Source organism: Liolophura sinensis, chromosome 7 (assembly GCF_032854445.1).
Source record: "Liolophura sinensis isolate JHLJ2023 chromosome 7, CUHK_Ljap_v2, whole genome shotgun sequence".
In the NCBI taxonomy this organism is placed as follows: domain Eukaryota; kingdom Metazoa; phylum Mollusca; class Polyplacophora; order Chitonida; family Chitonidae; genus Liolophura; species Liolophura sinensis.
Window position 1 is genome coordinate 39,786,478 of NC_088301.1, and position 26,846 is coordinate 39,813,323.

General features: G+C 34.4%; 1 protein-coding gene across 4 annotated transcripts in view; it reads left to right on the plus strand.

The window, feature by feature from the left end:
- LOC135469795 (muscle calcium channel subunit alpha-1-like) overlaps window positions 1–26,846 on the plus strand; it is a 79,066-nt gene that overhangs the window by 36,210 nt on the left and 16,010 nt on the right. For all 4 annotated transcript variants that reach the window (XM_064748396.1, XM_064748398.1, XM_064748395.1 and 1 more), the window contains exons 10-33: window positions 14–67; window positions 788–878; window positions 1,208–1,368; window positions 1,962–2,187; window positions 2,586–2,796; window positions 3,278–3,398; window positions 4,089–4,240; window positions 4,624–4,730; window positions 5,393–5,496; window positions 6,065–6,248; window positions 6,559–6,688; window positions 6,989–7,048; window positions 7,340–7,446; window positions 14,859–14,946; window positions 15,317–15,424; window positions 15,763–15,815; window positions 16,128–16,274; window positions 16,523–16,724; window positions 17,517–17,675; window positions 18,212–18,322; window positions 18,613–18,696; window positions 25,373–25,495; window positions 25,700–25,765; window positions 26,215–26,306. In XM_064748396.1, coding sequence (XP_064604466.1) covers window positions 14–67; window positions 788–878; window positions 1,208–1,368; window positions 1,962–2,187; window positions 2,586–2,796; window positions 3,278–3,398; window positions 4,089–4,240; window positions 4,624–4,730; window positions 5,393–5,496; window positions 6,065–6,248; window positions 6,559–6,688; window positions 6,989–7,048; window positions 7,340–7,446; window positions 14,859–14,946; window positions 15,317–15,424; window positions 15,763–15,815; window positions 16,128–16,274; window positions 16,523–16,724; window positions 17,517–17,675; window positions 18,212–18,322; window positions 18,613–18,696; window positions 25,373–25,495; window positions 25,700–25,765; window positions 26,215–26,306 — 2,941 coding nt within the window. The remainder of the gene's footprint in view (window positions 1–13; window positions 68–787; window positions 879–1,207; window positions 1,369–1,961; window positions 2,188–2,585; window positions 2,797–3,277; window positions 3,399–4,088; window positions 4,241–4,623; window positions 4,731–5,392; window positions 5,497–6,064; window positions 6,249–6,558; window positions 6,689–6,988; window positions 7,049–7,339; window positions 7,447–14,858; window positions 14,947–15,316; window positions 15,425–15,762; window positions 15,816–16,127; window positions 16,275–16,522; window positions 16,725–17,516; window positions 17,676–18,211; window positions 18,323–18,612; window positions 18,697–25,372; window positions 25,496–25,699; window positions 25,766–26,214; window positions 26,307–26,846) is intronic.

Sequence of the window (26,846 nt, forward strand, 5' to 3'; positions counted from 1 at the left end):
TTTTGTTTTCCAGAGGATATAGACCCAGATAATGAGGAGGAAGGAGAGGAAGGCACAGTTAGACATAGTACGTAGCAAATTACATCAATAAATACATAAATGTATGTATAGATATATGATGGGGTTGTCCTTATAACTTGTATGCATCATTGCAGTTATCTCCCTTAGCTAAAACTGTTTAGGGCTTGAAGATATGTGACTCAACTGAAAAGGGAAGATTTAGTTTTAAAATTGAGAAACAAACACATTGGTGAAATATATGACATTGTAAAAAAGTTTGATTTTTGATATAACTTTTACGTGTTCTCCTGTTTTTCGGACTGGTGATTATGAATCTTTTTTTTGTGTGATAGTTTTCTCGTTTTTTACAGCACCCTATTTCGGAAATAGAGATTTATGCCCACTCATTTAACTTAGACTTACAAGGTAACTGATAAATATATGCTCTTGAATGGGCTAGTTAACTGCCCATGATGTCCCCAAAGCAAACTGTGCATATTAGTGTGCCAGCATTGCTGTGTTGCTGAATGACTGTTACAGGCAATGTCATGTTGCGAACTACTCAGTACTGATGGAGAAACACACAGCCATGTGTGAAGACTGCTTGGAAGCCATGAAACTGCAGGCAGTTCCAGTTTTCTCTTTCCTTCTTTTTTGCCAGATACAGTACAACAAAATTTTTATCATTTAATATTATTTAAGGCTTTCATTCTTCATTTTTTTTTATTCTACTATAGTTTTTGATTACTGTTTTTCATTATGAACTCTGTCTGGTTGTGCTTTGCAGATAAACCAACTAGTGAAACAGATTCCTCAGAGAAGACTGAGGAAATGGGAAGTGGAGATATCCAACAGCAGACATGGTGGTATATGAAAAGGTCTGGTCAATCAAACCAAAATCCCTCTCTAATATGTAATTTATGTTTATAGTATGTGATAAATGATAAAATATTTATTGGCACACAATGTAAAGCACACCAGATTGGTAATACCACTGTCACATCCTTAAAGCCTAGGTTATATTGCACCGCGATAATACAGAACCAACGGAGGCTGAGTGCAAATGGGGCCTTACGTTGCACACAAATCGAACACATTAACAAATGAAGAACTAATGTTGCTTTGTTTCTTTCTTTGTTGAGAATGAAAAAACATGAATGAAGTTTGTAGCAAAATTTGTCAAACATTTCTTTGCCTTCTTTTTCAGTCGTCGGTTACGGAAATGGAATCGTCGTTGTCGTAGGATGTGTCGTAAACTAGTGAAATCACAAGCATTTTATTGGGTGGTCATTGTTATGGTATCCTTGAACACCGGCGTTCTGACATCAGAGCATTACCAGCAGCCACTGTGGCTGGACAAATTCCAGGGTGAGTCTTACTGGACATGCACTGCATTTGTGTACATATATTCATAGTTATGCTTCAAATTCAGTTCAGTGATTTCAACCGCCAGTCATGAGAGGCAGATTGCATACCCTGAATACTGGGGAAAATGAAGAATAAAAAATGACTTCTTAATGCACCTTGCCTTGAGCAGAATATATTTCATGAACAATTTAACTTTTTCCTTGAGGCAAGACAAATTTAGAAATTTGGGAGGAGTACTTAATAGTAAATCACCTATAATGTCATGGACCTTTTCACTAACTACATGTAGCTAAAAAATCACTTGAATTCTGTATGCTTTTAAGTAAATTACACAATTTCACCTGATTTTTAACCATCAACCAATCAACCTCTTGTACATACAACAGTGCAATAAGTTGGTGAAATATTTTTTTTAAAAATGTCCTAAAATTTATGCTACGCACGCAAGGAAAAGTGACTGTGCCTTCAAATCACTTGGCTTGTTGTTGACTTGGTCATTAAATATCACCGTGTGAAGCAATTAAAGGGATGTCCATTTACCACACAGTATGACAGTTACTAAACTGATTCCTTAAACATGTTATTCATTTCAGAGATAGCCAACATTTTCTTTGTGGCGTTATTCTCCCTGGAGATGTTACTTAAAATGTACAGTCTTGGCTTCCAGGGGTACTTTGTATCCCTCTTCAACCGCTTTGATAGCTTTGTGGTGATGTGTAGTATCATAGAGATTATCCTCATCCACACCAATGTCATGCCCCCACTGGGTGTCAGCGTCCTCAGGTGTGCTCGTCTTCTGAGAGTCTTCAAAGCAACAAGGTAAATTCACTGACAGTCATGACCTGCCCTTAGCATGAAGACCCCTAGATGTCCAGATGCTGAAAAGGTGTCCAAAATCTCTTTGTCTTACACAAGCCTAAATAAAATAAATGTAGTGAAAATAGAACATGTTTATACTTAATCTTTATTTCCATTTTCATTTTGAGCATCCGTTGCTTAATGTACATACATATATCTTCTGAATTTATCCACATGTTGAGAATGGCATTAAACACTAATGAAATGAAAGAAATGTTCATATATTTGAGAATTTTCCTCAATATCTGATCATTTTTTGCCGTGCTCTGAATTAACTTTTAATAATAATAGTTGCAGGCATTGTATTCCATATTGATATTGTACATGGAATCAACAGAGTGAATCTTCTGTGTTTTTAGGTACTGGTCATCACTGAGGAATCTCGTTGCTTCGTTACTCAACAGTATGCGCTCCATTGCTAGCTTGTTGCTTCTTCTCTTCCTGTTCATCGTCATATTCGCCCTGCTAGGTATGCAGGTGTTTGGAGGACGGTTCAACTTTGATTCAACTGTGGCAAAACCTAGGAGCAACTTTGACACCTTTTGGCAGTCACTCCTAACTGTTTTTCAGGTGAGTAATTTACATATTTCCATTTGATACAGCCACCTACCTGTGTACTATAAAGTTTGAGTAAAGTACTTTGGATACTATATTTCATGCGTTTAGACCTAATAATACATGTATGATTCAGTGAATCTACTTTTAGTAGTGTACATTAATTTAAATGTATAATACTTACTGACTTTGGGAAAGGGGGGGTGGAAGATAAATAGCTATTTTAAGATGTAATACCCTAATACTTCAACCTTTTTGCATATGAAAGAGCAGCTTTCAGTGCAATTTATGTAGTCTTATTAACTGATTTTGGAGATGTTGGTTGGATTGGCAAATTTCAGGGTTTCACAAAAGCATAATTTTATCAGCCTGCACAGAATAATGCCTTGAAAAAACATCTTGTAAACATGCTAAAAGGTTGAAGAATTACAAGGATTCAGCTCATGTACTGTTCCAAGTTTTTAATTGTTTTGGCCACTGTCTGTTTTCCTAACAGATTCTCACTGGAGAGGATTGGAATGTTGTGATGTACAATGGAATCAATGCATATGGTGGTGTGGACTCAATCGGAGTTCTAGTTCTGTTTTACTTTGTGGTTCTCTTCATCTGTGGAAACTGTATCCTTTTCTGGAAGATGTCTGGATTAAATGTCAGTGACAAAAGAAACTTTAACAACAACAAATAAATACAACAAAATCATGAGAAACATACAGTTAATCTAAATAAAACCAGTTGACCTATTGCTAGTTTTTGATTTAAGACAGCAAAGTGTCAAGTGATGTGCCTTTAGTGACCAGTTAAAGCTTGTCCTCAGTGATCATGAAATTTGGCAATCTCTGTCAGTTATGTACCAGATTCTAGCAGATTTTAAAGAGACTATACTGGCATAAAGTCGATCAGGGCAAATCCAGTCAAATTTTTCCTATTACATGTATTTTAGAAAAGCGAAAATAATTCTCTTTCACAAAATCCTAATGTGTGGACGTGTCACTGTTCAGATTCGGTATAAAGTTCATAAAATGTATCATGTGAATCATTTAATAATTTTGTCAAAATTTAAAATGATTTTGACACTATTTAAATAGTTCAGGTACGTGTTGATGTTCTTGGTAATTTGAGAGAATTTGATCCAAAAATCCATATTCACTGATCTAAAATTCCCATAAAACTTCTTGAAGGAATAGTTGAGAGGGCCTGAATTTAATTAGACTGTACCATACTATAATCCTCTGGAAATTAGCCATTCTGATGAAAAATAGATCATTTTAGTGAAGCATTTATTGTTTTTCATCCTTAATGAACATCAGACATCTTACTGAATGTCTTCTTGGCTATTGCTGTGGACAATTTGGCTGATGCTCAGAGTCTGACGGAGATAGAGAAAGAAAAGGAAGAAGAGAAAGAACGGACAAGATCTATACGTCGGTCAAAGAGTAAAACACCGGAGAAGACAGATGGGGTAAGACAAAGTGGTCTGTGTGGTTGTAGTATACGTGGATTAACAGAGTTAATGCTCTTGTAGGCAGGTATATATTATCAGATGTGTTGATACATGTACTTAGTTCAAAAATAAAATTGATGGTGTGCATCCAGTTGTGCATGTATAAAAGTTTCATGTATGCTGGTTGATAATAACTTATTTGTGCCAAAATACAAATGGCTTTTTTTTTGGGGGGGGGGGGAACTTTATATTTGATGGTCCATCTAATACATCTACATGTATGTGGCAAAATTTTTTTATTGTTTTTAATCTTACTGGTACTGCACAGTTTCAGAATAAATAAGTAAATAAATGAAAGCAAATATGTTGTTAACAAAGTTCTGATTATTGTTTGTCTCCAGAACAATGAAGAAGATGAAGGTGTTGGTCTCAATGACAATGGGACCAATGACAATGGAGATGTCACAGATTCTGAGACCAGGAACCATCTGCCTACTCGGAAACACAGGTACAAATATGGGACAGTCCTGATGGAAGTTTGCAAGGGCATTTTCCAATTCCAGTATTGGCATAATTCATCAACAATCATAGACACTATTTATAATAGTTCATGACACTCTCCTCTTGGTAAGTTCTTATTACTTTCCCAGTAGAACTACAGTACAGCTCAGGTTGAAAATCAAAACCAGGCAGCAGATTAGCGCGATCCTAAAGGTCTTCTAGAGAGTTTGTAGAGAATTTGTAGAGCACCTGTACAGAACTCCAAGACAGACAGTCACCTGCAGAGTCATGTTGCAAGATAAACTTTCCACTTTTCACAGCTAGTATATGTTCACATAGCTGAATTACACGGGGACTACACCTTTGCTTGCAAACTTTAGTCAGTCAGGATTAGTCAGTAGACGGAACTATATTCACACCTTCGAGGATAATCCTACGCGCCTCAGCAGGTCTCCAACGCTGCTCAGTAGAGGGTTTTTCACGTGCCAGTGGAGTGTTATTCAGTATCTCAGAGTACAAGCAGTAAACAGTTGACTTTTAGCCTGAGCTGTACTGTATCTTGTACGCAGAAATACATTATTTTACAATATGTCTTAATGAGAATGATGCTGATGTGTTGTGTGTGAAGCCTTTGTAAAATATTAAATTTTGTTTCTGTGTTTGTTGCAGTGTATCTTTTGCTGGAGAGGAAGAGCATCATGTGAAAATTCACGATGGTGACACTACAGATACTGAAAACGAAGAGTACAGGGAGAAAAGAGCAGTACCTATTGGTGAGATTTAGAAGTTTCTATTATTATTAGATATCATTATGCAATCCTTATCTGTCAGTCACATTGATGAGAATAAAGGACCAAGTAATGTCTTTTAGTCATGTGAAATTAACAAGGATATTATACCTGTGTTGTTTCTAAAAATATTTTAAAAATATAGTGATTCTATTACAATCTTGATGTATACTTTGTTTTGATATACGTTACTCATGATGAATTTCCAAGACTTAATGATGTTTCAGAGGTGGAAAATGTCCTTTGTAACATCATTGTGTGGCTGGTTGGTCCATACAGAGCCATACAAGCCAAAAACCTATTTATTCTACACCCACTTAAAATTTGGTCACCCTCCTCTTGTGACATTGTTACTTTTTCAGTGAAAGTAATTGTGACGTCACAGAGTGTTAGCTATTGGACCAGTGACTACACATCATGATGTTCCAAGTGTCTAATATGACCTCATATTAGACAGTTGTCAGCTGGATAATTAGTTATATAATAAATGAATGATTGTTTATTAGTAAGTTTATGTGTTTAGTTTTTGACTGTTTGCACTTTTGTATTTCAGAGGAGGAGAATGCAGAGGACGATCAGACAGAGGATGAAGAGGAGGAGGAGGGTGATGATGATGAAGATGACACACAGACTGTGTCCACCGCTCGACCCCGCCGCATGTCAGAGCTCCACATCAAGGAGAAGGCCAAACCCATACCCAAGGCTAGCTCACTCTTCCTCTTCTCCCCTACCAACAAGTAAGTTATCACTTCACAATCAGGCAGCACTTTGATACTTGTAAGCACAAATAGTGTGCAACTACTCAAATGTGATTTCATGTATGCTATTTAAGATGTAGATTTACTGAATGTGGTGTGTAATACAAGCTTAGTAGAGGACAGAATTTTTATACAAAGCTCACACCTGGTCACACTTTGATTTTTCATGGGTACAAATGACCAGGGTCATTTTACATTAACATGTACTGCAACCATGCAAGGAAAAGTGATCTTGATGAACACTAAAACTGTCTGATGTACATGCACAAGCAATTTTTTCTGCTTTCAGATTCCGGGTCCTTTGTCACAAGATATGCAATCATTCTTACTTTGGAAACATAGTTCTAGCTTGTATTCTCATCAGTAGTGCCATGTTGGCTGCAGAAGACCCTCTGAATGCAAACTCCGACAGAAATCAGGTGAGAATCATTATCAGATTGGCTGTTTTCTGGGCAGTTGTCTTAAATCTGACTCGTAATTTAACAAAGGCCTAGGTAGTAAGTTACATCGCTCCACTCTTCATTTCATCTCTGTCCAAAACTTTTCATTTGCTAAAAGTTTCTTTTGTCAAAAGCAGTGCTGCAAATGCCAAATCTTATCAATCCTACATTGTATTTTTTTGTGCAAAAATTGGTTTCAGATTGAAGTGTGTTAATTTATTATGAGTTTAAATTGATGTTTACAAATGTTAATGTATAATTATACATTCTCTTTTTCAGATTTTGAATTATTTTGATTATTTTTTTACAAGTGTGTTTACCATTGAAATCCTGATAAAGGTAAGACAAATTTTTTCTTGCCATTATTAGCTATGTGATGTTTTCTTGTAAACTTTTTGGTCATTGAGTAAATAGAATTACAGTTATTGTGAATATAACAGGCCCCATTTATGTCTTGTACTTGTACTTGTAAGTGTAGATTTATCACCCTTTTGATTATTGAGGGACCAGTATGTTTTTTTCCTGGATGGTGGTTTGACACATTTTCAGGAATTTACTTTTGTGTGTGCAATTTGATTGTCTACAGTTTGATAGCTTTTCTGACTTCCTCTGAACTCTTTCTTGCTGCAGATTTTTTCCTATGGTTTGGTGCTACACAAGGGGTCGTTTTGTCGGAGTGTCTTCAATCTATTAGACCTGCTTGTAGTCGGAATCTCTCTGGTGTCCTTCTTCCTAGAGTAAGTATCTGCTGCCATTTTCCAGGTCTTCAGTGATTGTCTGGATTTTTAAAGCTCTTGTAATGTTTTTTCCGGTTTCTTTTCGTTGTATGATCCATTTTTTCTTTTAAATCCTAGCAGTATAACCGTTAAAAGTTGTTTAGTAGTTTGTGAAGTTGTCCATTTTTACATACATGTTTATTGCACCCTTCATAATCGTCTGTGTCTACAGTTCAGTTTTCTTAGATTTGTTGCGTCCCTTTCAGTTCTGTTCCGTTTGTAGTTCCAACCCTGTGTATAAATAGATAATACAAACTTTGAAGAATTTTGGTTGTCTGATTAACAGTATATTTATTGTTAAACACAGATCTGCAATGTTGAGTGTGATCTGTGTGGAAGCTGTTCGTGCAGCTGGAGTATATAATATATTGATTATTGTATCAGAATGCCTGAAAGGACTCTCCTGGGGGATCACCTTGATTGCATTTATTGTGACATGTTCATTTAATTCTCTGTTATTACTTCTTATCAGCATCTAAATAAGAAATTGTGGAGATTTTGCACACTGTTTTGCCAGAAGGAGGTCACTCAGCTTTACTGGAATTGTGAGAAACATTTTACAGTTGTTTACCATGTTTATGGTTTTCAGTGTTCTACAAAATATTAAATACTTCACTTGCTGTAACCACTCCTCCATGTACAGAAGGAAGATACATGGGTACTGGCTGTAATGTACAAACTGGTAATCATTATGGTCTAAAGCAAGCCGATTTACAAAAAAACAAACACCATTAAGGTGATTGAGTGTACATGTGTACTGCTTTTGTAAATACTTCAAGAATATCGGAATAATCCATAGAAATTCGAATTAACCTTTTGGTGTACTTGCACTTCCATCTGGAATGGACATTTGCGTAAATTTAACACTACTTCGAGTTGTCAGCTCTGTACTTTTTAGGTCAAGCGTCTGTAATACAAAAAAAAAAAAAAAATTTAGACAGCTTGATTGGATTTGGGGCACATGCAAACATTCTAAATTCTTAGAACCTGTCAGTTTTGTTGTTTTATTATCCTTTGGTATTATTGAGGCTGAAATATTGTTCTTAAGCATCAAATCAACCACCCCATGAATTTATTACAGTCTATTTGGGCTGACTTGGTAAGTAATCTCTTCTGTCAGGCATGGCTTGAAGTCCCTCTAGTTTCAGATCTTGAACAGCATAGTCAGGTGTAAAAAACAGATTTATTCTCATGCTACAATTTGGTACTGGAATGAAAGACAACACCGTCTCAAAATGTACAAGATTATCTGATTGAGTATCAATAAATTTGACTGATCTATGGCATTTCTCTGACAGGTAATAACTTCATCACCTGCAACGTAATGTCCATGAGTTTGAAAGTTACAAATAAAACCTACATGTACCAATATTCTGCTCCTTGGGAATGATGACAATTCGTGCGATGATTCTTGTCTGCATATCGGACAGAGCAGGCTGAAGATACTGTTCCTTCTGCATGTCATCAGAACATTGGTTCTGGCAGAATTATCTCCCTTCTCACTTATTCCCTCAGTTGTCCACCTTTTAGCGTTTTGTTGCTAGCTTTCAAGTTCAAAGGCCCTGACTTACTGTTCCGATTGAAACTAGTCTTAAGGTCCAATTGTGTGAAGTAAGGTTCCTGTATATCTATATATTCATACATGTATGTTCCTTAAAATTGAAGAAATATCTAACAACTTTCCATAAAGCACCGAAACAATTTCAAGGAATGATGAGTTCCATTTACTTTTTCATAACCAATTATAACAATGTAAAAAACTTTATTATTTACTTTGGCTTATTAACCCAAATTGGTCAAATTGTTCCTTGTAGATGCGTATTTTGATTTGAATATATTTTTGTACATGTTTTAAACTATATTTTAAATTGTTTAATACATTTAATTGTCAGAAAGTTGTCAAATTATTTTTGGATTGTATCCATTAATATCAGATTGTAAGAAATCCATTTTTAAATCTACATGTGTTAAACCATAAGATTAAGTTATAATTGAATGCTTGTTTTGACAGTTTTTAATAAACAGAAATGAAGAACCAGTTTACCAATTGAACTGAAGAAAATATATTTTATATATTTGTCATTGTTTGAAGTTGTAGCTGTGCTTTATGATTGAAAGCGTGTCCAGTGATAGTTACATCTTAACATGATTCAACTGTGTTACATGGTAGTTCTTTGAATATTATGGAGACACATCCCCCTCCTTAGTGCAAGTACTGTTCTTAGCTGCTGTTGGTGAAGTGAATGTTGTTTTGTCTTGAACAAACAAAAACCCATATCTGTAAATGTCTTCATAATAATCAGAGTGCTAAACAGATTTTTCCCGTGGACATATGTATCCGTCACTGCAATGTAAATGTAGATGATCCATGCTAATAATGTTGTCTCCTAGCAAATACATGTACAACCGTTTTGACTTGGGTGAGTGAGATGTGCTGATGGAATTCATTTGCATCACAGAAATTTTCTTTGTTCATGTTTATTCATCTCATCATGATTGCTCTCTTTAATAAAAATGGAAATGGTGACAAAAGCTGCTATTCAGTAGTAACTAACTTTCTGGAAAAGATCCCTGCCAAATGATTCTATGCATCTCGCTAGGAATATGTTGTAAAAACTTAAAAGTGGACAAACTGAATGATACATATCGTTATATTTAGTACTTTTGGGCCTACATGCTTATATCTTCTGTCCAACAAAACAGTTACCTCCAGTTTAAATACCTGCATTTTCTTTGCCTCTCAGTTTTATCTGTTTCATTTCAGTCATTTGATTCTTATCGAATAAAATGGTAGAGATTCTAATTGTGTGGACTAAAATATTTTATTTTCCATTTTACAAAACTTAAAAAGAAAAAAGAGAAGATATTTTCATGTATGCTGGATGATGTTATAATTAGTGTGTGATAAACTGTGTAGATATTTGAATGATAAGTTACTAAGAATCATGATGTTTCACCTTTCACAGAATGACATTTCGCCATGAACCATCAAATTATGATAAACCTAGATCATTGCTAAATTTCTTTCAATCTCTATGCTAACAGTGGTTGGAAGGATTTTTTCTCTCCCAAAATTTGCATCAGTGTTTTTGTTTTTGTCTTAAGCAAACACAAAAACATGATGCATTATAGTATTTATAGGATTTCAATGGCAGTACCATTCAGATCTGAAGGTTTTGGAAACTTTAGTGTGTGTGAGACATCTTGATCATATGAAATGTGTGATGTGTTCGTTTTAATAATAGTTTATTATGTCAATCTTGCAGATACCCTTTGTCTTAACCATTGTAGATTTATTAGGAGTTTTGTGAAGAAAACCTACCAAAATAGAGAAAAAATGATTCTAGTACATACATGCTTCTTGTTCGATCATAAATTATTTAGTATTAATTACTTGCAGTTTAACACAACAGTGGTAAATTGTTTTTTCCGATTATTCGCTTTCAAGTAAAGGTCAGTGAAAAATGTGAAGTAAACACGAGGATTGAATAGTTTGCATACATACATGTATGTACTGTAATTATTCAACAATTACACAACTTTTTTCATTTTGCAAGAATGGAATTACTGTTTTTTTTTCTGATAAATGATAATCTTCTCCATGACCTTGACTCTATAAAGTAAGTATTTAGATTTAGAAAGGAAAAATCTCCCTCCACCCACCCCACACACACTCTCTCCTCTAAACAGTGTCTCTTTTGCACATGTAATAATTGTTCAATCCATTTCACCAAAAAATGGTAAAATATAATTTTACATATATGGAGTGTGTAGCTACTTGCATTAGTAACAGGAACTTCATTTGTGAACATAGGAGTGATTAGCCAAAAATTAGTTAACACAGTAATGAGGGGGAAAAAAAGAATATGCATAAGTATATATGTGTTATTACATTTGGTAGAGACAAAACTAATTTGCATGTTTTCAACAGAAAAAAAGTTGCTGCAATTGTACAGGCAGTGCTTGTATGTGGAGAGTTTTGAATATGATACATTAATCTTCAGGGTGTACTAATGATGTTCTTCACATGAATATATATATATATATATATATATATGTGTGTGTGTGTGCGCGTGGAAAAGTAATGTTTGGCTATGTGAATTCAATGTACATGTTTTGAAGTTAGATGATTTTTAGTTTGCTCAGTCTCTGGCCGTACGTGGGAAGGTTTGGCAGCAATCTGCAAATGGTCATGAGTTTCCCCTGGGCCCTGCCCAGTTTCTTCCCACCATAATGCTGGCCGCCATCATATAAGTGAAATGTTCTTGAGAACGGCGTTAAACACCAATCAAATAAATAAATAAATGAATAGTTTGCTGAGTACATGTATGGTATATATCTGTTATTAGTATGATATGAGTGATACATGGGGAAAACGGACGTTAGTAAACCTTCTGGTCAGTATTATAGAAGTGGTTGCCTATAGTGAGCATTGAAGAAGTTTGTCCTCAGAAGATATTTAAACTACAGAAAACACTAGAATACAACATTGGAAAATAGTTCATAACAAGGAAAAATTAACTTGTCTATCTATATGTCAATACATGTATATAAACCTGTAAAAAATTAAGATTGCCAGGTATAGACATTTTGTATGATGTGCGCAGAATGGGACATTAGTCTGTGGAATGCCAGGTGTTAATCTTCTGATACTGTTGTATGGGTGAATATACTTAAAAATACTCAGAAAATAAATTTAGCTTCACTGGAAAAAATAACCATTTATTTATATATATATATATATATATATATATATATATATATATATATATATATATACATGTATTTTTACTTTTATTTAACTTCTTTTTATTCAACCTAATCAAATAAATAAATGTTGGTTTTGGATAATGTTTTTAGTGGTCTTTCCTTAAAGCCTTACGTATATTGGGGTATTCTTTCGCGTTAAGGTTAATTGTGAGGCAAAATCCTAAACAGGGAGTCTTTATCAAATTTTCAAAATTTGCCTGGTATTTATGGTGTAAAATTGTCAGCTGCTGTTTGGACAGGTAAACTCTTTATCCCATGTTGAAATGCAAACGGAACAGATACAAAGTGACACTTAAGGGCAAACATTAGTATTTGTCTTACCTCCCAGGCCTGTGTCAGTTCATTCTTGCCACTGGCAGTAATATTTTCTGTTATTTCTATTTAGCCTTGACCCTAGGTAAGATTTAAACATATGTTCACCCCATTTAAATATCACCTCCAATCTTCTTGAAATTTCACCTTCAGCTCTTTGGTGTAGGTAGCATTACAGGGATTGGGTCATCAGTCATCTGTATTTAAAATCAGTGCTATCACTTTTTTTTTTTTTTTGGATGAAAGGCTGCTCTATATTTTCCCAAAATGTTGCCCCCACTCAAAAGACGTCCACCCCTATTTATACTGCACGGTTTAAGCCTCAGGCCTGCAGTTGCCTTTAACAGAGAAATGTCCAGAGGCTCTACTTTACCACATGCTGGTTATCCCTTAGTCCCCACACTATCATGATCTTATTTCAGATCACTGCAGTTTTTTCTGCAATTTTTATTCTTATTCAACAAGTAAGATAGGTACCTGTTTTTTATTTCTTTTAAAAAAGTGATTCATTTTTATGGATTTGCAAAAAAGAAATCCATTTTAAATGTTTTTCTTGCCCTAATGACATGTTTGCAAGAGGTTAATCTTACACACTTTAACAGGCCCAGGTTCCATGCCGCATCTTTTTCAGCACATTGCAGTAGTTTTGTTTTAACCTGTATAATGTACGTGTACAGTGTATGTGTACTCCTTGAGGACCTGCTTCTTCATGTAGGCAGACAGATGTATACATGAAAATATCAATGACAGTTACACACTTTTATTAGGGGTCCACACAAGTAATTCTTCAGGACACTTGAGTGATACACGTGTGGAGATAATTAGGGGTCCACACAGGTAGTCCAGCGGGACACCTATTGAAATCGTTCAGATTAATATTATTATTATTATTATTATTCCACAGATTTTGTGAGCAGCATACAGTCTAGACTGTTTGACCAACTGACTTGAAAGTTTGCAGTAAATTCCCCAATACCTGTAGTTGGAGTTTGATTTTTTTTTATGTCACTTGGTTTGGAGGCCATATTGCATTTTATATGAAATCGTTTAAACATTTTCTTCTTAAGAACCACTGAACGAATTGTTTTGAAATTTGATGTGCAGGTAAACCCTTGGTGGTTACAATAAGTTTGAGAAAATGATTGTGTTGCGGTAAAAACTTTGGAAGTTTGTCATTGGTCAAAGTTGTGACGTCACAACTAGTCTTGAAATTTTTATTTCTTTTAAACATATTCTTGTGTATATTGAGCCATGATCCCAAATATGCTTTTATTTTTTGCATATCTTTGTAACTTTTTGAGATATAGTCAGAAAACTAAAATTTAGTTATGCAATTTCAATGATTTATAACTGGAGAACAATGGGGGCTAGAAATGTAAAACTTGCACTAAATTGTAGCCCAAGACATGTTCTTTCTGTATTATGCCAACTGATTTGAGATATGATTAATATTTTTCCCACTAAAAGGGTTTGAATGACACCAGATTTTTTTTTTTTTTTTTTTTTTTTCAAAATACCTGTTTATGCTATGGCTTAAACATTGAGTTTGACGGCATCTAGACAGGTATATAATATGCTGACTTGCTCATTTCTGCTGCACTGTCAATGACTTCTCAAAGCCGTTGTGCATTTAGATATAGTTAAGCTGTCTCCCATTTGACATTGTACAGTGTTGACTATGACAACGAACGATGTGGACCCAGGCCTAAACTGCTTTGCAGTTCTAGTTATTATTATTATTATTTACTATAGTTGCACTCATTGCCATCTTCAGTATAATATATTCACAAGGAAAAATTTAGAACGTATCTTTTGTTTTCTGAAATAGTGAAATAGTCAGATCGATCGTAGATCATGGAAGACTTTGTAAACCAAGAAATGAAATACTAGTCAAAGATTATTGATCTCCTGTGCTAAATTCTGATTTTTGGCTGTTTTATGCATATTCTCCAGTGTTCTCAAAAATGCCTATTCTCCAGTGTTCTCAAAAATACCTATTCTCCAGTGTTCTCAAAAATTCCGACTTTGTTGAGATACCCTTTCCTAATCTGAAATTGTTACTTCTCCATGCTTTATCAATACAAATAAGCCCTCTGACCATTAGTTGGTATAAATCTGTTTGGCAATAAGTACATGTACCCTTATGCTTTCACCTGACAGGTGAGAAGCAAATTGTTTTGTCTTGATTCTCTTACAGACATTAAAAGGCCTGTGAAGAATGTTCTTAAGTAAAAGGAGAAAATGTTTCTTAATTTAGTCTTTACATGTGACGTGCCCATGTCTGCTTACAGGGAGAAGGCTATATCTGTGGTGAAAATTCTCAGGGTACTGCGTGTACTTAGACCGCTCAGAGCCATCAACAGAGCTAAAGGCCTCAAGGTAAACATTCCATTGCACTGTACACTCTTTATTAAAAAATAAGAAAACCATAGGTTAAAATGAAATGTTCATATATAGGATGCTTTTTAGTCACAAGGACACATAAGGTAGGGATTCAAGTCAAGCCTTCATCAAGGAATTTGTACATTTTCCCCAGCACCCCTGTTCTTTGGCCTTCATGAAAAATTCTTGAATATCACATTAAACCAAAAAACAAACAAATCAAGACTGTAATGTTTAGCTGTATCGTTATGAGAGTGCTGAAACCATTTCAGCTAACTGATCTGATTTGTAAAGATATTCTTTACTGTCATTGTGTTAGAATACACATTCTTTTCATTCAAGCTAGTATTTTGTTTCTACTTTCCAGCATGTTGTACAGTGTGTAGTGGTGGCTGTTAGGACCATTGGCAACATAATGTTGGTGACATTTCTTCTTCAATTTATGTTCGCTGTAATTGGTGTGCAGTTATTTAAGGTAGGTGAAATGCATATACGATATTCATGTATACATGTCAGGTCACTGACTATGCTGAATATTGTCTCTGATAGTTTTATAAATTTTTTAAAAAGTGCCAAAGGGAATGCAGCAATCACACAACTGTTTCAGGGTAAATCCAACAATGTGGATATCTTGATTAATGATGTTCTTAACTTACATTTTAGACTTATAAATTGATTATACTTTTGATCTAGTATTGTAAGTATATATGTTGCACATTATTGGATTATTGCATATAAGTAGTTAATCATTTTTTACAAATTATTATACAATTATTGGTTTGTTTCACATGTTATGTCATATTTCTTTTACAGGGCACCTTTTTCTCCTGTTCAGATCCATCTATGTTAACAGAGGACACATGCCAGTGAGTAAAGCAATAATAGAAGTCTGGTAGTTGAAAAACCTTAGGAAAACTGAAGAAAGAAGAAAGCTGGGAGGGGTTTCTTTTAAGCCACATCGTAATATTCAAATCTAGAAATAAAAACCAAGCATTTCGTGTGTCATTTAAGTATAGCACTGTAAAGCAATGATCAATTAAAGATAGATTTATTACTGGAGACTTTGTATTCTCAGCTATATACATCTAGGAATATAAAATCTGCACATTTGTATTAAATACATTCTCTCCTGCTGACATTAATAATTATTACATTCATATTTATTTCTCTGTCGCCAGTGGCTACTTCATAGTATATGAAGACGGCAACTTTGATAAGCCGAAGAAAGAAATGAGAACGTGGTGTGAAAACGACTTTAATTTTGACGATGTTAGAAATGCTGTGTTGACTCTGTTCACCGTTTCTACATTTGAGGGTTGGCCGGGGTAAGTATAGCACTCTGTTTCTGGCAAGTGGTGAAATCTGCCAAAAACTACTTTAAATGACCTTAACTGTCAGCAAATAAGAAGTTTATTTTAAACGCAAATTAATAATGTTGAAAAAATTTTCCAAAAACAAAAAACAGACAAAAGTTTGGCAAAGTGTATATGAAAGTTACATACTCTGTGCATTGACTGCACTCTGACTGTTGCATGTTCATTGAACATATATCTGATACCCGTCTTCTTTGCAGGTTGTTGTATGCTTCCATAGACTCACACACCCAAGGCAGTGGTCCTATCTACAACTATCGTCTGGCCGTTGCCATCTACTACTTTGTGTTCATCATTGTCATTGCTTTCTTCATGGTTAATATTTTTGTTGGTTTTGTCATCGTCACATTTCAAAATGAGGGAGAGCAGGAGTACAGGAACTGCGAATTAGATAAAAACCAGGTAAGTCATGTTTTTTTTCCACTCGATAGAAAAATGAACAAGTGCACTAACTTTATAGAACCCATAACTGTTCTCTTAGAGAATTAGCAAAAGGCAAAAGATTGCTTTCTTTTATTCATTGCTTTAATATGGCTAATTTCTCCTAAACTTGATTCATAACTCAGGTGCGAAGAACAAATTAATGTGATCATATTATGTATCATATACCTATGGCCGTTACCCAACTGATACACAGGCGTCCTATATTTTTTCGTATAAGATGGTAGTTTCATCATTAATTTCTACCAGTCCGTCATGATCAGTGTTCTCTGCTCGTTTAGAAACTAATGAAATAGAAACATTAACATATTCGAGCTGAAAAATTCTGCTCATTTATAGATGAACTACATTTTGTCAGCGCAGGTTCTCTAGTTGTAACAACTCGGTCTACTGATTGATGAAAAACTGTGTGCGTTTTGACCGCTTACTTTGCAGAAATAAAGGCATAAATTGTTAAAGTGTGTTTTGCGATGTTGTATAAGCTTGTGTCGTCTGAGGTCAGCCTGTCGCATCAGACAACAGGCCGAACTCTGACAGCTCTAGCTGATACATCATCCCGGATCATGCACTTTTATTATAATCTCTATATGTAAGTCATAATGCATGTTGGTAATGCATGGCTTTTGATCAGCAGTTAGAAAACCTTATGGTTTAATACGTGTATTTCCCTAAGCAATTTCTCATACATGGTAACACATTTTGCAGTATGCATTTTTGAAATAATACCTGCTATTTATGTTCCTACTTTTGCAGCGCAAATGTATAGAATTTGCACTGAGAGCCAAACCAATCAGACGGTACATCCCTAAAGAGCGGTGGCAGTATAAGGTGTGGTGGTTTGTCACCTCCAGACCATTTGAGTATGGAATATTTGTCTTGATCATGGTCAATACCGTAACCTTGGCAATGAAGGTGAGAGCAGAATATCAATCTGTACCAGATATTTAATTTTCACTCTATGTGGTAAGAAATAAATCTAGCATACAAAGAAAAATCTAACAGCATGATCTGCAAAATTGAACCTACTGTATTTCACTTAAAGTTTGGTGTGTAAAAATGAACTTGTAGAAGCATATAAAGGCTTTAAAATAATACTTTATGCCACCAGTTTAGGTTTTCTGATAAGAAATTTTTCAAACTTCACAAAAAATGCTTCAAATGACCACAACAGATGAATGAATGGTTCAGAATTGAGTAAAACTAGGTCACATGAAAGATGCTAAAATTCCGGTGAATTTAAGTACTGCATTTCACCAGATATTTAGCACTTTTCAGGTTATCTGTTTTACTTGACTCTGACTGGCCATAAGTAAAATACAAGCCACATGTGTAATTTCAGATGTTCATGTGTACCTACATGTATATCACTGTAGTATTTTTTGGATTACATGTAAATTCCCCCAATCAATTTCTGCTCAGAGTTATTCACAGTATTCATGTACTTCCAGTACCACAATCAGCCAACAACATATTCTGAGGCATTGGACTATCTCAACATGATATTTACTGGCGTCTTCACTGTGGAGTTTCTTCTAAAACTGGCCGCCTTCAGATTCAAGGTAAGGAGTGCATTACTATCATTTCAAGCAAAAATATATTTGATAGTATTTCTCAGAAAGTAATGCCTTAAAGCATTCTCTAGTTGACTAATCAGTTCAGTTTATGATCGTGTCATTACTCAGCTTAGCGCAAATATGCCTCTACTTAACATATAAAAACAGCAAAGAAAGAATAAGAGGAATGCCATATTTAATGACTGATTAAAAGTTGTTTCATTATTTACAAACAGAGGACATCTTTGAAGAGTAAATTTCCATTACATGGTTACCTTTGTATCATTCTTTTGTAGAATTACTTTGGAGAAGCATGGAATATGTTTGACTTCATTATTGTGCTAGGAAGCTTCATTGACATTATATACTCCGAAGTCAATGTAAGTATACCTTTTACAGCTTATATCAAATGCTGATTAGGCAACAGGCTTACAGTTCTTGTAAACCCAATGCACACTAACATGTCGACCATTTTTCCTTCATACATTTCTAATTTAGTGCATATTCTAATGTTAGGATTTCAGAGCTAAGAAACAAAACTGTAAACTTTAGGAATTTTCTCATGTCAGAAGTCTAAACAGTAAGCTGTATCTTGTACAATCTAACACAGCCCCTGGGTATCACAAGTTGAGTATTGAACTCACCTTTATGAATTTGTGATCCGATGTCTAGATTTGGGCGCTGGGGGACTATTGAAGTACATGCCATCCTACATGTATGCTATGGCTCACTTCCTCCTGAAAAAATACATACATGTATACATACTTATTACAGTCAATCTGACCAAAATGTTAAAGACACTTCGAGAAAAGATGTCTGTCACAGAAAGTGTATAAATAGTGTAAAGTTGCACAGGTCATAAACAATATTTTCTACCTGTGTGATGGTCACAAAAAGGCTATACAAATGCACTTTCGTTATTTGACAGAGTTGAAAAAAGGTCCTATGAATTGCTGAAGTGCATGTGTGTGGTCAGATTGTATAAATAGCTTGTATGTATCCAGTATAGGTGATTCATTTGTCAGGAATATGTTGTTTGTCATTCATCACAAACACCATATTGTTACTAAATGACATGTCTTAGTGTTATTTGTGCCACCGAAAGCAGCTTTCTTTTCTTGAAACAGTGATTTTTTTTTTTTTTTTTTTCGTTTGAGACAAATACTCGTCCTTTGCCTTTGTCACATATGAAAGAAAATGAACCTGTAGTACAAAATAAATTTGAATTTACTTTTTTTTCACTTAGTGATTCATTGGTTGTTACTGTTCTAACACTAAGAGAATAGAGCTGTTTTCCAGTGAGACATTATACGTTAAAGGTTTTGCTAATGCTTTCTTAATTTTCAGAATGACAGACTTTAGTACCATCTATCATACAGAAACACAAAATGCAGATCCCTCTATTACTGACAGTTTAAGAAAACACAAATAATTTAACAGAAACATCAGCACAAAATAGACAGAAAATAATTAAAATGAAAAACTAAGTAACATAAATATATAAAAAAACAGGAAAGTAATTATTAGAAAATTCTGTTGATGTATTGTACTTGCATTTATAATTGTTGAGTTTTTGCAAACAGCGGCTTGTTCTGGCTGAGAATGAAATGATTTTAACCTTAGAATGGTATGAATAGCAGCATGTGTGACTGGGCGACAGTGTGTACAAGTATCTTATCTATCTTGGCATGGGAAGTCTATAAGCCTTTTTGTCTGCCTAACGGAATGCCTGAGATACATATGTATGAACAGTCTGAATGTTAACATATTTGACTGAGCTGTTTTTTGAGCAACCATTGCATCGAAAGAGAAGATATTTTTTTATATATCCTGACCAGTTCTGACCTTTTTAACAGTTTTCCTTACACTTCCACTTTTATTTGTTCTCCTGTTTAAACATTAACCTGTAGTGCCAGAATTACCTCCCCTGGCTCACCTCTTCTGGCTGGGCCTCTGCAAAGTAAGCCTTGCTAGTTAAGTTTGAACTTTTTTAAGTCAGCTTCTTGCCTGGGTATTGGAGATTAGATAATTTTACATGTCTTGGCTGTTAATCTCCAACCCGACGGTTTGCCTGTCATTTTTTTCCTTTCTCTCATCCTCTGCCACACATCCAATTTTACAGAGGGCCGAGGTTGGTGCATCTTTTCATGTTCTTGCATGCAGTTCTCGAGCATTATTGGTTGATATCTAATCGTTATTGTTGCATGTTTATGACTTGTTTCTGTGGCATTGATTAAGAGAGGAGCATTTTTTTTTCTGTTTCTTGTGAAACGCTCCTCTTGCCTTCTGATCTCCCATTTGTTTTGTTTTCATTTAGCCCGATTTGTTTTTACATAGCACCCTAGTTGGCACACCTTAGATTTAAACAACCTAAGCTTATTTCTTCTGCAAACTCATCAGAACACATTTAGGGGTAGGAGTGCTCTCAAATAATATCATCCTTGCTTTAGGTTTAAGTTAGAAACTAGGCTGATGAGTCAGTATATCAAGATTAGTCTGCTTGTTTGACATCCTTGCTTCCTAACTTGGCAGTCATGATTCTGACTTCGTTTCAGAGAAGCCGCTACAGGAGACACTCTCAGCTGTCCAATTTGTTGTAAGGGCTCGGATTTAAGGTGTTCTAAATTGCAGGTGTATGGTTTTATTTTACACTGACTTCTAATTTAATCCAAAATGTTTATTACAACTTGGTGTTAGATTCTTCTGGTTGTTCCATATGTAAAATTTAGACGGACACATCATCAGTTTAAAGAATTGCCACATGATGCAGTTATGATTCCCCATGACAGATACAGAAATGCTCATAAAAACACAGCTGAACTTTCATTGCACCAGATTATACTCAGTCATTATCTTCATTACCTTCATCCAAAAACTTTGGAAAAAAAAAACCATGTAATAATAATATAATCAGAGCAGTAATTATTTGAACTTAATAAAAGGTGAACTGCATAGGTCTTTAATCTTAATATGAAAGTTATCAGAGAAAATACATGATACTATGTGTTATTTTTTTACATCTATGCAAAATGTAGCTTATGTTTGGCCAGATATGAAGTGCATAGATCTGAACCATCTATAATTTACACAAAATGCCACCTGTGGCTTGTTTCCCTTCTAGTTTAGGACAGGGTGGTGTCAAAGAAATCTTAGTTCATTCATCTGACCCCCAGTTACACCATAAAAACTACTACATTTTTAAAACATGAATTACAGTAACCATCAATAACCTGACGACATTCTAAAAACAAAGAGAGATAAGTAATGGACATATAGCATTAAAGTATACAATTGTATAGATTTATATTAAAAATAGCTCACAGTTTTTTTGTCAGAAATAAAACTTTCACAATCTTATACAACAACCGGAGAAACCAGTGGACACAATTTTTGGCAAATTTGGATGTGTTGCAGTTAATCTTTATGTAATACGTGTGGTCATATTCAGTGATAAAAATTAGAGCAAAAGTTTATTAATCTTCTAAGATACTTCATGATATATTCCCTGTTACTAAATATTCATTTATTGTAACATTCTGTTTTAAGGTTGTCAACCTTCCATTCATGATCAACATATGTGTACACTCTAGAATTGAACCAGGTCTGCAGACTATACGTTCTTTTTGATGCGTTGAAAATCACATGGAACATGAAACATATGAAACTTTTCATTTCACAAATCAGACAGTACGGGCTTTAATGGGCCTATTAAGCTTTATCTTTTCAGAAGTAACAATTGTTTAACTGACATTCAGGTACATGTACAGTTTATTATGAAAGATGCCTTAAAGGTAGCATGAGGCCTTTTGATCATTTGACTATAAAAATAACTTTGATTTTGATCTTATCATTATGTTCATTATGACCACGTTCATAATATTTTCTTGATCTAAGATAGACATATCTTGAAACTTATTTCAGGATGCTTTGTGAACAGATTGCAAATATGTATCGAGCCAACATCTGATAAAACTTACGTATATGTCACAAATATGAAGAATATTCATTATCATGATTTCAGAAAGCAAGACAATAGATTGTGAACAAAGTGAGATCAAATTATGCTATTATTTCGTATCAGCTGCTCAACTAAGTCGGTACATTTGTCCACTTTTCTGTTAGAAAAATTGAGAGGTATTTTACCTTCGAGTGAATGCACCACAACTCACCTGAGTAGCAGATACCCAGACAGATGTCAAATTAAGGGCTAATTATGATCAGAAATTACCTTGCTACTCAAATAATATTTTTTTTACATTGAAATGTGTCTTATTTTAAACATTTCAAAGATTTATAGTGTTCATTTTTTCCTACACCAACTATTGTACATACACGTGATTACCAGCAAGTAAACTTATGCTCCTTTCTGAGAAAAAGAAGAGTTCCCATGAATGGCTGAAATTTTGTTTATAACCATCCCTAGCATGTGCTTGATTGTCGTCTCCATGCTGTATGTGTTTGTCATTCTTAGTTGCCGTTACATTCTTTATTTCTGTTGTTTGGTTCAGTTAAACATTGTTTGTTGACTTCACCACTTCACATAGTCGAAAAAGACTGAACATATTGTCACCTTCCATGAACATGATAACTTCTATTCATGATTACTATCACACTTATTTAACCTACCTGTGATTCTGTCATTCACCTGTTTTAGTGATTTCAACTGTTTATATACTAGAACCAATTAATTTCTCATTTACTTTTCATTGGTACATTTCTTTCATCAAATCTCTCTGTCAAAATCTTCAAAGGGATAATACATTTTTGCTAACACTTTTCTGTTACTTTTCAACTTGACTTTGATTCACAGCTTTCTCACCTGTTCCATCTCACCTAGTGATATATTGTCACAAAATCATTGAATGGCTTATGCAGGCATGATCGACTCCCAACCTAGGATCATTTTTTAAGCAGATTCCTCTCCCATTTAACCACCCTCCTCCACTCCTCTCAATATGGCATGCTAGTTAATGGAAATAGTTATCTATACATCTCTCACTGTCAGCATGAATTCACAGCATGAATTCAGAAAAGGAATTTTTCTCTCACTGACATCTCTTTACCCCTGTACAGTAAAGTTACTTGCAGTAAGTCTTAGGATGGCAGTTAGCTAAATAGTGCATAGACAAAAAATTGTAAATCCTTGAATAAACCTTAATTTTACTAACTTTCTTAATTTAAATTGATTACAGTCCTACTTCCTCTTTCGTTATTTTTTTTTTTTTTCATAATTTATTTCTGTAATTTTGATACCTTACCCCTGGTAATCCTTCCTCTTCCAGACCATTGTCTTGTGTTTCAAATGCCAGCCAGACCAGTTCTATAAATTTTCTATTTTCTGCCTACACTGAAATAGACAAGGTGACATGTGCCAGTGTGCATATCAAAAGACAGAAAATGAAGATATATCTATGTAGTTATATGGATTTTGTAATGCAGTGTATGAGGTATTCTTCTATTGCACCAATATGAAAATGTCTTTCATTATATCATTCTGTGAAAATGGAAGGGACAGTGGTTAACTATCTTGCTCATCCCAAATTAAAACTACTTTTTGCAACCTAAAGTATGAGAACTTGTCATTTCCTCTCGATATTTATGAGAGATAGACAGTGATTGTCTTATTGTTTTCATAAGTTTACTTAGAAATTTGTTACTTTGTACAATAAATGCTGCTTAATATCATTTGCCTTTATATATATATATATATATACACTGTATATATATGAAATTATTGTTGTTAGTAATGCATCTACCATGTAGAAATTCTTAAACAAACTTTTTTCACAACATACATTTTATGATGTAAATAATTTCAACACATATTTATGAAAGTGGATTAACTTCAACTACCAGTATGTTTGCTATCACTTGATGAGAATAAGATTTTAAATCATTTTACAAAATTTTCAGCTTTTGGGATGAGATAAACCCTTTATGACATGTGCCTTTCTTAACTCTTAAACGGAGTTGAATTTAAATTTGCTTTGAAGTTTACTTACAAAAGGAAATAATTTATAACAGTGTCCGTCAATAAGAGAACCTTGTGGTGTAGTTTCTGAAAATTATATGCACATAGTAATGACCTGCAATCTTTTTTACTGCAAATATGAATACTTTAATTATTTCGTGTTTTGGTATTATTAAATATCTCCTGTGATGCATACTTAGGTATCTTTTACTTTTTCTTAAACACTGCACAATATATCTGTCAGTCAAATTAACAATATTGGTTAAATTCTGACATTTTCTAAGCAGACATTGCTTCTGTCCAAAATCTTTTCTATGGTTTTTACTTGAAAGGTTTGAAGATTTAGATTTAACTTTATTGTGTGTCTTCAATATTTATCTGTTAAAAGAATAATAAAAGCCAGCAGCAAAGTGAAAGAAATAATTTTTTATATAGCTTGAAGAATTATTTATTGTGTACATGTAGTTTAGAAGATGTGAAAGTAAATGTAGTTTTCATGTTTCCTTACATTATGAAGCCAAAAAAAACTATCATTTGTGTCCTTGTCTTCTTGGTGACAGGTCATGCTAGTAATGTGTCAACATTACACCAGAATAAGTATTGTGAATTGGATAATTACCATGGTTTTGATGGTAGAGGTTGATTAAACGTTGTCTAGTTGTCTCATGCAGTGTGATCATGGGGGGGGGGGGGGGAAAGGGCTATTAGCACTTAACTGTTCGAAATGAGGCTGTATAAGAAACATAAATTGAAATATAATAATTCTTTTTCTTCCTTAGTAATCTGAGATATTGTCGTAAATTAAATAACCGTCCTTTTTTATGATGTCAGTCTTATTGTATAGTGTACTATGAGAATTCCCAGTGGCCTGTTCAGTGGCTAAAAATTTGTACCAATGTATGTTTTCATTTGGCTTGCTATCTTGTGAGTGTGATGATACTCCCAACCTGTTTGTGGTGAACTACTGCTCTTTATCTGGCTGATATCTGAATACAACACAAGACATCATTTTAATGGTGATAAAAGCATTCAGTAAAACTGCTTTCTTCAAATAATACTTTATTGTTTTGTGTATCTTATGACAGCCTGGGACAAAGATCATCAGTATCAACTTCTTCCGATTGTTCCGAGTGATGCGATTGGTCAAACTGCTAAGCAAAGGAGAGGGTATAAGGACATTGCTATGGACATTTATCAAGTCATTTCAGGTGGGTAAAAAAAAAATTTTTTTTCAACTTTATATTTTGTCACATTTATGGAGTGAGCTTAATGGCTTCTTTTGAGTAGTATAATTTTGTGGACTAGAGTTAATCTGCTCCTTATCTGTGACTTGTAATGTTCATATGGAAGGAAACATAAGAACATGTATTGTAGTGCAGTTTTACTAATTAGTGACCTTTTTTTATCTGCAGGCTTTACCCTATGTTGGTCTGCTAATTGTCATGCTCTTCTTCGTCTATGCAGTAATTGGTATGCAGGTAAGATGCCAATTAATTAACTTCATTATTTATAGCAAGGTATCAAAGGTGACTTCATTTAAAATCTGTTGTCTCATACTAGTGAAATATATGGTACTGTAAATAAATTAAGCATTAGATATTTAAAAGCAAATAAGAGTGTTATAATAACTAATATTGTCTATTTATATAACCTCTCTACCAATGTTGGGGGCTAAATGGTTTCCTCTCTCAGTGCATAAGAAGGTCCTTCAGTAACTGACAGGTGGTTGTGGGTTTTCCCTGTGCTCTGTTCAGTTTCCTCCCACCATAATGCTGGCTGTCATCGCATAAGTGAAATATTCTTGAGTAAAGGGTAAAACACCAATAAGATAAAGAAATATGTAAATTTCCACCAATGTTTTGTGATGCTCAAAACAAAACATATGGTGGCATCTGATTTGATTGGAACTTGTTCTGTCTCATTTCAGGTATTTGGTAAGATAAAACTGGATGATGACACGCAGATTACTCGGAACAACAACTTCCAAACTTTCCCTCAGGCAGTGTTGGTCCTCTTCAGGTTTGTTGGGGGTGTTAATGTGAATGACAACTTAAAGCTGTTTTTATGTAATTAAGAAGAAAAAAAAAACATAAAAATGTTTACATGTTTGCCGTGTCGTTTACTTATATATTATGTCTTCCAGTTAGTCTGTGGCATTATTGGAAGAATGGTTGAGTTTGGCATCATTCTTCAGGAGTTTTTATGTGGGCTGTTTTGTGAGCCTCAAGTTTGCCAGCTTAGTGTTTTATGGTCATGTCGCCATAGAGTATTGTGGCATTTCACTTCAGGTACACAATACAGCCCACATAAGTTCACCTCAAGTCTGATGCCATTCAGTGACATCCACTCTTAAGTGAAATCTTTTGCAGCTTTCCTTCTACATTCACATGTTTTACAGTAAACAAAGTTGAACTGGAAGCTTTTAAATTTTCATCATTACTGGGGGAAATTGAGACTATAATGTCTCAGTGTTGCCTATATGACTGTTTGCCTATTACTTAACAACCATAGAACTTTTCCTGTACACAGGAGCACGTGAAGAAAAAGTTTTGTATGGTT